The sequence below is a fragment of the Phyllostomus hastatus genome, unplaced genomic scaffold, assembly GCF_019186645.2.
Source record: "Phyllostomus hastatus isolate PE091 unplaced genomic scaffold, TTU_PhHast_1.1 phas_scaffold_1066, whole genome shotgun sequence".
Classification (NCBI taxonomy): Eukaryota; Metazoa; Chordata; class Mammalia; order Chiroptera; family Phyllostomidae; genus Phyllostomus; species Phyllostomus hastatus.
This window is the reverse complement of record NW_025334004.1, coordinates 15,147,513-15,159,905: the sequence shown is the minus strand read 5'-3', so window position 1 is coordinate 15,159,905 and position 12,393 is coordinate 15,147,513. Positions and strand designations below refer to the sequence as shown.

Genomic DNA, 12,393 nt, shown 5'->3' with positions numbered 1-12,393 from the left:
GTTTGACTCATCATTATGTTACATTTCAGGGAAAACTGCCTTTGCTTCTGAGCCGGATGAAGGAAGTAGGGAAAGTATTTCTTGCCACCAACAGTGACTATAAATATACAGATGTAAGTGCTTAATATTCATATTTGTTTATTTATACAGAGGAATTATTTTGGCCTAAAGAACTGTGAAGATAACAAGGAAGAAGATCATAGTGTATTAAGGGTAGTTTTTACCATTTCATTTGAAAGCAGTGGAAAGAGCAAAAATATATAGCATAAGGGCTACATTAGAGTGATGGACAGGTTTTTCTAAATATTTGACTATTTTCCCTAATTGCAGTTAACTACTAGAACATTTTAATTTGGGGGTTATTTGAAGCATTTGTGCTGATGAAAATGGCTTCTGTGTCTCTTTGACAAATCATTTATGAAACTTAAGTCACCCCTTTCGTTGCACATGGTCTCCCTCCCTGCTGGCGGGAGCCAGACAGCAGTAGATGGTGCAGAGCTGTTTTGATTCTTGGCCCTCAAAATTTACCACCGCTTAACGCAGATGTTCTTTGCCATGATTAAAGTATGTAGAAAAGCTGATTGAAGTCCTTAACCTCATCTTACTTTTGCTAAGATAGTTACAAAATCATAGTACTAGCAAGAAGCTCAGTGCTTCCCAATCCTCCTTATGTAAAATCTTGACTTTGAAACCTGGTGATTTGGAATAAGCAGTTTTACAAAGTCAGTGGTTCAGTGGCTTGGTTGGTCTATGAAGAGTAGTAAAAAGGCCAAAGTATGTTATTTACTTGTGAGGCATTAGTTTTCTCTGTGCTCTTAACCTTGAAAGACTCTTGCCTCCAAAAATGTGTTCCAGTGAAGTAGGAGAATTGGGTAGGGATGTGTGGGTGAATCTCTGCAAAACCATCTCCTGGAAGAAAATCATGTCCTTCTGAGAATGTCAGAGCCTTTGTATGTTTCTTTGTTATGATGGAGCATTCACTTCTGGCTCTCACGGCTGTGATTTCCTAAACTTCGGAGGAAATGAGAATGTGATGAATCCTATATTGAAAAAGACTTGTCTTATGAAAAGCTTGTGTGTGATTCTTTTTTAGTACTGTTTTATGTCTTTTGTAGAAGTATTATTTGAACCTTATATTGGATTTTTTTTTCCAGAAAATTATGACTTACCTGTTTGATTTCCCACATGGCCCCAAGGTACTCTATATAAATTACTAGACCATTGCTTTAGTAATAATGAATGCATTTAATCAGCCTGGAATGTGGACATTAAGGAATGGGCCAGGACCCATTCGGGAATCTTCATTAACATGAGAAATAAATGGCAGTGCTGTTATAATTGAAAGTTGCTCACAATCTGAAAACCTGGTAGCAGAAATTAAAGAGATATCCATGTGGCATTTAGTAGGGTGGGATCAGAACAACTTGATGCCCAAGGACTTCTATGCAGAGTTATTAGGTTTGGTATTTTCAGGTTGAGGAAGATAACTGATGAAAAGAAACAGAGAAAATATGTACATTCCTGACAACTTCTAGAGTCTGCTATTAGTTATTGATGAGTTCTGTGCTAAGGGAACAGTCAACCTTGATATTTAGCAGAGAAGTCTTTGTATCTGCAGTACAGCTGCACTTAGGTTTAAGGAATATCCATTGCAGTTTAATCACATACTTGTGGGATTTTAATACTATGCTTTCTTTGAATAAGTATCAGTAAATCCCTATTTTGAGATCATCCAAAAACACAGCATTCATTGCTCTTCAACTCGACCTTAAAAGGTCAACGCCGTGGCTCAGTTTCAGGATGGAAATAATGTTAATGGGCATGGCTTTTACGTTAGTGCTGTGGTTAGCCCGCACGCAGTCTGAGCCAAAGGCCACTGTGTACCTAGACCATCAGTCCGAGGTCTTAGCCAGTAAAATCTGCTCGTAATTGCGTGTCAGTCTGTGTACTTCAGTTCTGATGCTTATCTGCCTCTCTCTCTTAATTTGTCTCTTGGATATCGATCGGAATCTCTCTTTAGCACCCCCTGAGCTCACTCTTGTAGCCCATTTCAGGTGTGAGCACACTTTCTTTCATATATTAAGTCTCTATGAAATAAGTAGATGAAATGATCAAAAATGTAGTAGAGATTATTAGATACAGTATGTTTTTAATAAAATAGTGGGATCCTCTGATTATACTTAGTATTTTTACATTTCTTGCATCTGAGTGAGATTAAATGTTAGCGCCTTAGGGTTAGGAGTGATGTTTCAGCTTTTGCTGTTTCTCCCCCCTCAGCCTGGGAGCTCCCATCGGCCGTGGCAGTCTTACTTCGACCTGATCCTGGTGGATGCACGCAAACCGCTCTTCTTCGGAGAGGGCACCGTGCTGCGTCAGGTGGACACTGTAAGTTGGGAGGGTGGTGTCTCTGCTAGTGCACTGCCCTGCCTGTCTGCCCTTCCCCCATGCACACGCTCCCTAAGGAAACAGGCATTTTTAACTACTGAGCTGTGTTTCTCCTTTAAAATTATTCTAAGACTTTTTGTGTTAATTGATAGCCAAATAATTAAATATATATATGTATGTATGTATATAATTTAAGAGTGCCTTTCATTTGGTTGCCTAGCCAAGTAGCATTTTGGGTAGAGATTGTGATGAGTGATGAAGAGTTACAAGGGCCATATTCTCTTCTCACAGAAAACCGGCAAGCTGAAAATCGGCACCTACACAGGCCCTTTACAGCACGGCATCGTGTACTCAGGAGGTGAGTTGCAGGTTTCCCAGTAGTGTCTGTGCTCAGGCCTCACCACAAAAGCGTGGAGGTCCTCCTGGCCTAGCGGCACATCTACCCTTTAGTACTCTGAAGGTGTCACCTGCTGAAGGCGAATACTTCAGTCACCTCCCAGTGCCACCGGAGTCCAGGAGAAGGGGCTCAAGAAGTTGTTAGTCTGTCCTAGCGAATCTTTGATTTTCACTAAAAGGATCTTTTGTACCCTCACCTTTCTTTGACCTATTTGAGGCTTTTTCTCAGTGTCCTGGATTCATTTGGGATGGTTCTCAGGGGTTCTAAAGGAGCCCCTGCAGACAGATATGTATTTTGTTGGCATGAGAAACGTTTGAACACAGCCAACTTAATGGCACATTCGTGATGAGAAACAGCGGCGACGCTTCTGTGGGTTGCAGATGTCACTGACACTGCGACATGCAGGGCTGTTGCTCTCGGATTTGGTGACCAAGAGCTTTGGTCACCACACAGGAGCTGAAGATTTTGTCTTAGAGGCAATAAAAAGAATGAGAAAAAGACAATTGTGAGTCTTTGTCTTTAAGAAAGGTGAGCCCTTTCTCTAGAGTGTTCCTCACGTAGTTGTAAGAATAAAATTAATGGATTGAGCGCGGGCTGGGAACCAAAGTGTCCCAGGTTCGATTCCCAGCCAGGGTACATGCCTGGGTTGCAGGCCATAACCCCCAGCAACCGCACATTGATGTTCCTCTCTCTCTCTATCTCCCTCCCTTCCCTCTCTAAAAATAAATAAATAAAATCTTAAAAAAAAAATAAAATTAAGCAGCACAGCATTTGCTGACTATGGCACTGGGAATGCTGGTTTTTTAATATGGGACATTTTTGTTTTCTCATTGTTTGTTCTGTCGTTTCAGGTTCATCTGATACAATATGTGATCTGTTGGGAGCCAAGGGCAAGGATATTTTGTATATTGGAGATCACATTTTTGGGGACATTTTAAAATCAAAGAAACGACAAGGGTGGCGAACTTTCTTGGTGATTCCTGAGCTTGCACAGGAGCTTCACGTCTGGACTGATAAGAGTTGTAAGGAGCGTTACTCACTGTGTAGATCTTCGGCACGGCCAGTCCATGTGCGTGACTGGCCGTGAGTCGGTCCTCTTCCGTGCGCCATCACCTCGTATGTAGGGCTCGGAGGGACCAACAGATGGGCCCTGATGTTTGCCAGCCTTCTTCCCAGATAGCCAGATAGTTCACAGAAGTCCGGAATTTGAGGAAATGTGAGAGGTTATCTTGCTCAGTTTCTTCTCGATCCCCTTTAAGTACAAAACATTATGCCCTGACTTCTATTACTGGGGCAGCCAACCCGTGAGCCCCTCGGCAGACCCGTTAGTCCAGCCATGCTGCCAGCTCCTGTCTCTCTGCTACCGGCTCCTGTCTGTGAGTCCGGGGCATCGAGGGCTCTCCGTGTTAACCACCTCCTGGTGTTTTTCACTCGCTCTTCTGAGAAGCAGAGAATGGGGCTACACTCCATTCTCTGAACTGAGTTACGCTGTGGGCACCAAACATGAGCTGTGGGTTTAGTGACGTGAGGACAGTTGACACACAAGTTCTTGGACCAGTGCTAGCCAGCCTCACCCAGTGTGGTGAAAGGCAACACCTGTGTGCCCCCAGGCCAGCCACTGAGTCACCCTTTGCCTCCGTTTCCTCAAATGTGAAAATGAGGATAACACCACCTACCTCATAAAGCCGATGAGATTTAACTGAGGTGACGTGTGTATAAAGAAGAGACAAGTAACAGCCCTTCTCAGCCACAGCTCCTCATCTGACCCACAGCACAGAGAACATGATTAAATGACCCTCTGTTATCCCCGAGATGGCTGATAGACAGTTTGTTATATACAGAGATTACATTAAGGCCTAATTCTCTTGGGGAGCCCGAGTGCAGGGAAGCACGCAGCTGTTGGTACTGTTTCTACTTACCGGTGGGATTTTCTTGCTAGCCTTTCATCCACATTTTCAGCTTTCCACTATGAAGTGTTAGGTATCTAGTTGATTTGGCTCTGTTTCCTACATTCGTAACTCTGGACAAGTCACCTCATTCTGTGTTAGTATTTGCTTTGCTGACACACCTAAGAAACCGGGTGAACCGGGCACTTTGTCAGCGTAGAAGATTCAGCATCTAGCAGAAGCAGAGCTGTGGTCAGTGACGTTTCAGTGGGAAGAAGGCAGTTAGAGAGAACATTGCAGTGTTTGTCTGCTGCCAGATTGCAGGCAGGGGGGCCGCGGGTCTTCCTGAAGGGGGAGAAGGAAGTTATTTTATGATTCACCCATGTCTGTATTCTTCAGTCATATCTGCAACCATGTCATTCAATTTCAGCAGTAGTTTAAAACTGGGTGTTTTTTATTTCGTTAAAAATATTTTCCTCTTTCTTCCATATTTTTCCTCTTTCTTCCAAACCTTAACTAGCACTTTTTGAAGAACTTCAGAGCTTGGATATTTTCTTGGCCGAACTCTACAAGTAAGTTTTTTTCCTAATTTTAAAGTTTTATCCCCTGAAACCCATGGGCCTTTTTGGGAGTCGCCTGGGCATAAGCGGTGTCCTTTCTGGAGATTGGCACTGGGTCTTCTGTCTGCAGGCACCTGGACAGCAGCAGCAATGAGCGCCCCGACATCAGCTCCATCCAGAGGCGCATTAAGGTATCCATTCCAGCGGGATTTGGGAGAAAACTCGCAAAATAAAGTTGAAGTGATTTTTGTATTTCTGATTTTGTACAGGGACTGGCACATAGCCAGTACTCAATAAGTGGTTTTTTTTTTAAATGAGCTGACACTCACTCTTGTTCTTTGTTTTAGAAAGTGACTCATGACATGGACATGTGCTATGGGATGATGGGGAGCCTGTTCCGCAGTGGCTCCCGGCAGACCCTCTTTGCCAGCCAGGTGATGCGCTATGCCGACCTGTACGCGGCCTCTTTCATCAACCTGCTCTACTACCCCTTCAGCTACCTCTTCAGGGCCGCCCACGTCTTGGTGAGTTGGTACCGCTTTGAGCTACTGTTTGTAGTTAAGATACTCTTCGGGCTGAGGTCTGCAACCAGATCTTCACAGGAGGGTCTGGATTATTCCTTTCTGATGGGCAAAGCCCAAGAGGAAAGTTGCATAAAAAGGAATCTTTGAGAAAGTATCATCAAGATAGAATGTTACAGGGTATAACTTTACTCTAAAATCGACCAATGCAGGCTGTTTGAATAGTGAAGACTTTCCTCTTTTGTTAGTACTAAATGAGAGAAATGTGGTATTTATTTCATATTCTTAGGTTCTAGGACTGTTTTTGCTGTGAAATAAGGATCTCTTCTTTCTCATCTTACCCAGCTTCAGGCTGTAGTAAATGGCCTGGGCACAGTTCTGAGGGTTGAGGAGAAAGAGGACAGGCAGCTTTTAGGGAGTTCCAGGGAGACGCTTCAGTGCCTAAACGGCCTTGGCCTCTGGTCTCTGCGCACGGCCCCCTAAAGAGGGAGAGGACGGTAACTATGGCGACAGGGAAGTCGGGAGGCTTCCCAGCTCTGTGCGCGCAGTTGCCACTGCTTTCCTGGAACCTGAGTGACTGTAGTCGAGTAGCATTTTAAAGTTTTGCTGGAAAGTGGAAACATGAGACCAAAGATCTTTTAAAAGAACCAAAGCCTCAAGAATTAGTGAGCTGTGTGGGCTGGCTCGCTGCTGAGAATTATGTTCATGTAATGATCACTCAGCAGCAAAGTGAAACTTGTTTTTAACCAGTGAAACAAGTCAAACAGTAAAGCTTCCTGTTGGTATTTGCCCAGTAGATCTTGACTGTTTCCAAAAAGTTTAGGCACAAAGAAATAAACTGAAGGGGAAGGCTTTGTCCTACAAGTTCTGATGGTGAATTTCATCTGATTTCTAAGGGAGAGGGGGAAAAAGGGTAAACAGCTCACTGTGGGGCAGTCCTTTCGGGAAGGTGGGTTGGGAAGGAACACTGTCGGTTACAGCTGGAGAAGATGGACAAATAAAAAGTGGTCAAAGGCCAGAACGCTAAGATCAGCTTCAGCTGAGGGAGGAGCGCCAGTGTATTCACTGGTTGTGGGGCCGATTCGGAAAGGGGTCTGTATGCAGCAGGCAAGCAGCTGATCGTTGGACCTCTTCTACCAAACACTAAAACTTCACAGTGGAAAGCTCACGAAGGCATTACTTTAAAAGTAGATTGGAACTCAGTCAACGCTTTAATGTTATCTGCTGGCGGAGACTGTGAAATGCAAGGTGTGGGGCAGCGCGGCCACCCGCTGTACAATCCGCAGCCTCATGAGCATCCCGTCACCTCTGGGCTGCAGGTGGAGACGCATTTGCTGGTGGGTTGGTTCACGCTCGACACCTGTGTGGTAGGACTGGGTGGGCACATGCTTTAGAAGAGCCCAGCACTGGCAGCGGGCTGCGTGTTGCCTGGTCAGCTGGTGGCACCCAGACTGCTGAAGCCTGCGGAAATGGGCATGCTCTTTTTGCACACAACGTGGAACAACCTTGGGAGTGGAAAACTTTTTAAGTGTCCTTAATCAAAAGAAAGACCGTGCAGGTTTATAATGTTCTTAATGATGCAGGGGACTGACTGGAGTTCTGTGATAGAATATTAGAGCACCTTTGAAGTATTAAAATGAGGGAGAGGAGTTAGGATTTGGGAAACAATGGCTTCGCCCCACTTGCTCTCTGAACGCCTGGCTTTGTTCCAGATGCCTCACGAGTCCACCGTGGAGCACACGCACGTGGACATCAACGAGGTGGAGTCCCCCCTCGCCACCCGGAACCGCACTTCGGTGGATTTTAAAGATACTGACTACAAGCGGCACCAGTTGACTCGGTCGATTAGTGAGATTAAACCCCCCAACCTCTTCCCGCTGGCCCCCCAGGAAATCACACACTGCCATGACGAAGACGATGATGAGGAGGAGGAAGAAGAATAAGGAAGAAAACCAAAACCCTGAGCACCCATTAAACACGTCCTGGCAGGACTCACAGGAGCAGACCATGTCCCTGTCTGGGTTCTGGCGGGAGGGGGGCACTGCATTAAAGGTGTTATCTGAAAAGTTTCTGAAGACCTTAAGACGTTCTAACCGTAGGGAGGTACTTGTTTTAGTTCCGTGTGTCTGCACTCTGCACCCGTGGTTCCGAGTTGTCATGGAATCCGCACCGGAGAAGCAAGGGTAGCGCCAGCTGAGCTGCATGCAGGCGGCTCTGGCGTGGCTTGGGGCCCTGTCTCACCATTGGTGTGCCGGGGGGTCTGCAGTGGAAGGAGGAGGGTGGAGAGGGGACCCCCAAGTGCTGTTTTGTTACAAACTGTGCTCTTCCTCCCAAACCCATCTTTTCAGTGCGTCATGTAGCGCTGGGCGTCACTGGAGAAAACACACGGTTTCCATGATCAAACGTGTCTTCTGCCAGGTTCCTTTTACAAGCTTCTGTCTGAGTGTCCTCAGCGACTGGTGAGGCTGTGGTCCGCCGCCGGCTTTGCGAAAGTGTCCTCTGCTTGCTGCGTAGCTGATCTGGAGTGCACTGCACGATTTCATTTTGAGGCAGAAGTCTTCATCTGTTTCTACATTTCTGTAATTGATACCAAAAATGTCCCCCTCCCCCCTACAACAACAACAAAAAAATCTTTTTCTCATCTGGTGTAAATCTGTAAAGTGAATTTAGCTGAAAGAGGACAAAGGAGCAAGCCACAAAAAGGAAAGGAAACTACTTGTATTACAGCATAACGGAGCAAAATCCATTAGTGTGGGCTGTGCTGTGTGGCCTGTGTCGCCCCATCCCAGCCCTCAGTGTCCTCTGGAGCTGAAGGCTGCATTTCGGGGTTCAAGCAGTGGAAGATGGGGAGTGGGCTCTGCAAGCCCAGTCCCACTGCGGCAGAGCATGGTCGGTTGGTGTGACCATGGTCGCTGCGCACGGCAGGGGCCAGCCGGCCTCCCTCCCAGTGCAGTGCGCAGCGGCGCGCTCAGAACAGCGGTGTAGACTCTCACTTTACCTCCATGTACTCTTCTGTTTTCATTGTCGTTGCTCGACTTGGGCGGGTAGCTTAGCTGCTCTAGAATTCAATAAACACGGTATTTCTAACACTGGCTTGGATCCCTCTGTTGTAGCACAGCTGTAACTGCTGTTGGGTTCAGGTGTAACTCAGGGACATCAGTTTGACATGGCCTCAGAAGAAAGCAAGTCTGGCGTGACTGGTTAGTAGTTAAAGTTGTAGCACTCACATAGGCCTTGATTTTCTCATGGAAAGTTTTTTGGTACAGGACTATAAGGTAAGATTTTTTCCCCCTTTTTAAAAATTCATTTTATAGGTAGGAAACAGTAATTTAGCCAAGGCCCTAATACCTCACCACTTTTAATATCTGTGGGCTCTACACCAGGTCATATCAACCACCAAACACTGTCTTGCTTTAAAATTTTAGAAAATGGGTTTATGGTCACCCCAGTTATTCCTCTCCAGATAGAGATGTTGCCCAGTTTGACATTCTCTTAAATCGTCTCAAAGCCAACGAATTTCTAAATGGGTTATTATGACTACAGAGCTAACTTGCAATAAAAAAACTTCCATACCTTCCCTTTTACAGCAAGGACCGCATGAGCACTTTGCTTTAATCTACCACGCTTTTGGTGCTGTCCGCGTCAGAGCTAGGTGATAGTGCCTCTGTAGTCAGGTGTCTCTCTGGCAGGGGGCCGAGGACTGGGGAGTGGAAAACACGACTGGACCGGGTAAGACTTAACTGCTCGCCGCAGCCTTCTCCAGGGTCACCGGAGTATTTTAAGGAGCTCAGTCTCCCTGAGTGTCTGAGACCCAGACAGAGCGTTGGTTCTCCATCAGTGCTGCTGGGGAGCGGATGGGCCCAGGGCAGGCGCGCTCAAGCACGAGGGCGCATGTCTCTGTGGCCAGGAGTTAAAGGAAGCTGGGCTTAAAATGTGTAATTCCCCACCCTTAGAAAAACAACAACAAAACCTGAGGCATTTTAGACTGCGAGCAGACAGGTCTCGCAACTCTTCAGGATTTCTTTCCCGGGTGTTTGGAAAACAGTGTTCAGGCTTTGTAAAGAACCGGGTGCCAGACTGAACTCCCTGTCTCAGGGCATGCAGAGGCTAACAGGAACCCCGCCCCGCCCCGCAGCTGGTCAGAAGCACCACACGGCGCAGCCCCGCTGGTTCCTCTGCGGGAAGACTTGCCCCGTACGTTCATCTCCTGAAACGGCCATTCCTGCCCGGGTGGTGTATTTCAGAAAGTCAGTTCCTACCTTAGATTTCCTCCTACCATACGGGTAGCTCTGCTGAGACCTAAAATAAGAAAGCAAGTCCTTCCAGGTACCCTTCCTAGGCACTTTTAGGAGAAGTGGTTCTTAGAACTAGAATAACTTACAGCTACAGACCCTTTGGTCGTGCTGGTATTGTTTTTAAGCAACTACTCCAAAGCCCGGGTGGTGACATGTCAGATTTAAAAGTACTTCATGCTTAGATATTTCTAAATCAGATTTATTTACTTAAGAAATACTTTGTCAACAAGTTTAAAGCCTTGCTTTTTTTTCCAAGGCTGCTAAGAGCATTTAAAAATACCCTGCTTGAGCACCACAAATAGCCAGAGACGAACAACTGCATACCTGCGTCTGCATCAAGGGTGGGAGCCTTGCCCACATTCCACGGCATGGAAACTATTCCATCCTCGATGGTGGGAAACACGCTAGCTGTGGCCTGGCCGTTGCCATATAGCTGAGGGCCCCGTGCCTCACTTGGTTTAGGGGTTTATGTCTCAGCACTTAGGTTTCTCATGACATTCTTTCTTGGTGACTAGAGCACAGAGCTCTTCAAGCTTTTCCTCAAATGGAACAGTTTCCAGTGAAGCGCAACCTAAGGAGATCCTGGGAACGAACTGTGTACTGGGGAGCTCCCTGAGCAGTCTTGAAAATAGAAGAGAAAGAGGGCTCTTCCCTCAGTGAGCACACGCCGCGCCTGCACGCCCAGCAGCCAGGGAGCGGAGCTGGGCTACGCAGGAGCCTGAGGCCCCGGCCTGACTGCCCCTGACGGGAGCGGCACCACACACTGTCCTTGCTGCTGAGTGCACAGGCAGCGCAGAAGCAAGTCAAAAAAAGAATGCACTTGTTCACCAAATGATGCACCCTTTCTACTTAACCTGGTGGTCTCAGCCGTTCTCCCCTGTCCTCAGACACGGTGTCTCCATTCCAAGGCCATAACTATCTGATTTGTTGCAACAAAGGTATGTAATTTCAAGGACAAAATATACACAGTAGTTTAAATCCCTTCGAAGAGCTTTGACATAAAATACTCCCAAAGAAACACAGAGCAGTTCATCTCAAGCTTGCTGATTCTGGTACTGCAAGTCTAGGTCGTCATCTGTATTTTACGATTTAAAACAAAATGACTAGTTTTTGACCTGGTCCACCAAAGAAGATAGCTTTCCTCCATTTTATTACTAGAAAAAAGTAATTTTTAGTGGATTAGACGGATTGCTTCATGATCCAAATTAGGTACAAATATGCTCCAAACGCCTGCTCTCCCTTTGAGCTCTCCTCTCCCCAAAGGCACATCTAGCCAGGGCTGTAGACAAGGCCTGACACGTCTGGGCCAAGATAAACCTCACCACGCACAGCGGAGCCCAAGCAGCCGAGTGCACGTTCTTCCCATGCACGCTAAGGACAACCCTTTCAAGTCTCACAAGCTCCTGCAATACTGGGAAAGAGGACTTGCCAAGCAAACCCTCCCAACAAAAAAACATGTTTGTTCAATGTCCAGTCTTTGAGAGAGGATTCCTAGCAGAGGTAACCTTTGACTTGTAGGTGGGTATTCTGAAGCAAGTAAGTTCATGTTAGGGCCCGCTGCCCTCAAGCCCACGATGCAGCAGAACTGTGGTAGGGAAGCTAAAAAGTCCCGTCTTAGGTTGGCCCACTGTCTGGGCGCTAGCACTCAAGCAGGAAAGCACTGTAACAAAGAATTCTGGCACCTGAGTCTCCCTTTGTGTCCTTAGCCCTTGCAGTCATCCAACAGGAGAGAGATCAGGCCCCAGAATGCCACACAGAGGGCCCTGCAAGCAATCCTTCATTCTGACACTTCTTGAAAATAAAAGGCACAGATGTGAGGATCTGAGAGAGGAAGCGATAAAAGTTACACAAAGAAAGCAAAAGGTTACTTAGCTATCTAATTCAGTTTTCTGGCCTCAATAATAAGGAATCACCTCTATTAAGATGAATTACCTTTAGAAAATATCAACTAAGTTTTCAGAAATGGAGCTATGAAAAGGTCATTCAGTTTGCACCACTCACTGCCCCTACAAGAACCCCTGGGCACCGCCTGGCCTCAGGAGTGCTGTGTGGACGCCCTGGGGAGTGCGGTTTGTCACATGAACTAGAAACCCCAGAGCTGTTCTCACCATAGAGCTTGGCGATGAACCAGCACGTGGGTACTCTGTGGGCGCAGACAGCTTAGGAAAGCCTCATCTCACAGTAGGAAAATTCCCCGTTTTCCTCGAGAATGTTTCTCGAGGAAACATTTGAGGTCAGGACGCCCCTAGACAAAGTGAGCAAAGCCAGAAAACCAAGCAGCCAACTGGGTGTGGATGTGCTGGAGACGTTCCTTCCCTGGGCCCTGCTTGCCTTCTGCTCTGCATCCCA

At 46.5% G+C, this 12,393-nt stretch overlaps 1 protein-coding gene across 7 annotated transcripts in view; it reads left to right on the top strand.

Moving 5' to 3' along the window:
* NT5C2 (5'-nucleotidase, cytosolic II) overlaps positions 1-8,836 on the top strand; it is a 101,848-nt gene extending 93,012 nt beyond the window's left edge. For all 7 annotated transcript variants that reach the window (XM_045853779.1, XM_045853777.1, XM_045853780.1 and 4 more), the window contains 9 exons: positions 30-113; positions 1,155-1,196; positions 2,278-2,385; positions 2,677-2,743; positions 3,634-3,804; positions 5,189-5,240; positions 5,359-5,419; positions 5,576-5,752; positions 7,462-8,836. In XM_045853779.1, the coding sequence (XP_045709735.1) occupies positions 30-113; positions 1,155-1,196; positions 2,278-2,385; positions 2,677-2,743; positions 3,634-3,804; positions 5,189-5,240; positions 5,359-5,419; positions 5,576-5,752; positions 7,462-7,692 (993 nt within the window). In that variant the 3' untranslated portion in view covers positions 7,693-8,836. The remainder of the gene's footprint in view (positions 1-29; positions 114-1,154; positions 1,197-2,277; positions 2,386-2,676; positions 2,744-3,633; positions 3,805-5,188; positions 5,241-5,358; positions 5,420-5,575; positions 5,753-7,461) is intronic.
* Positions 8,837-12,393: the final 3,557 nt, after the last annotated feature.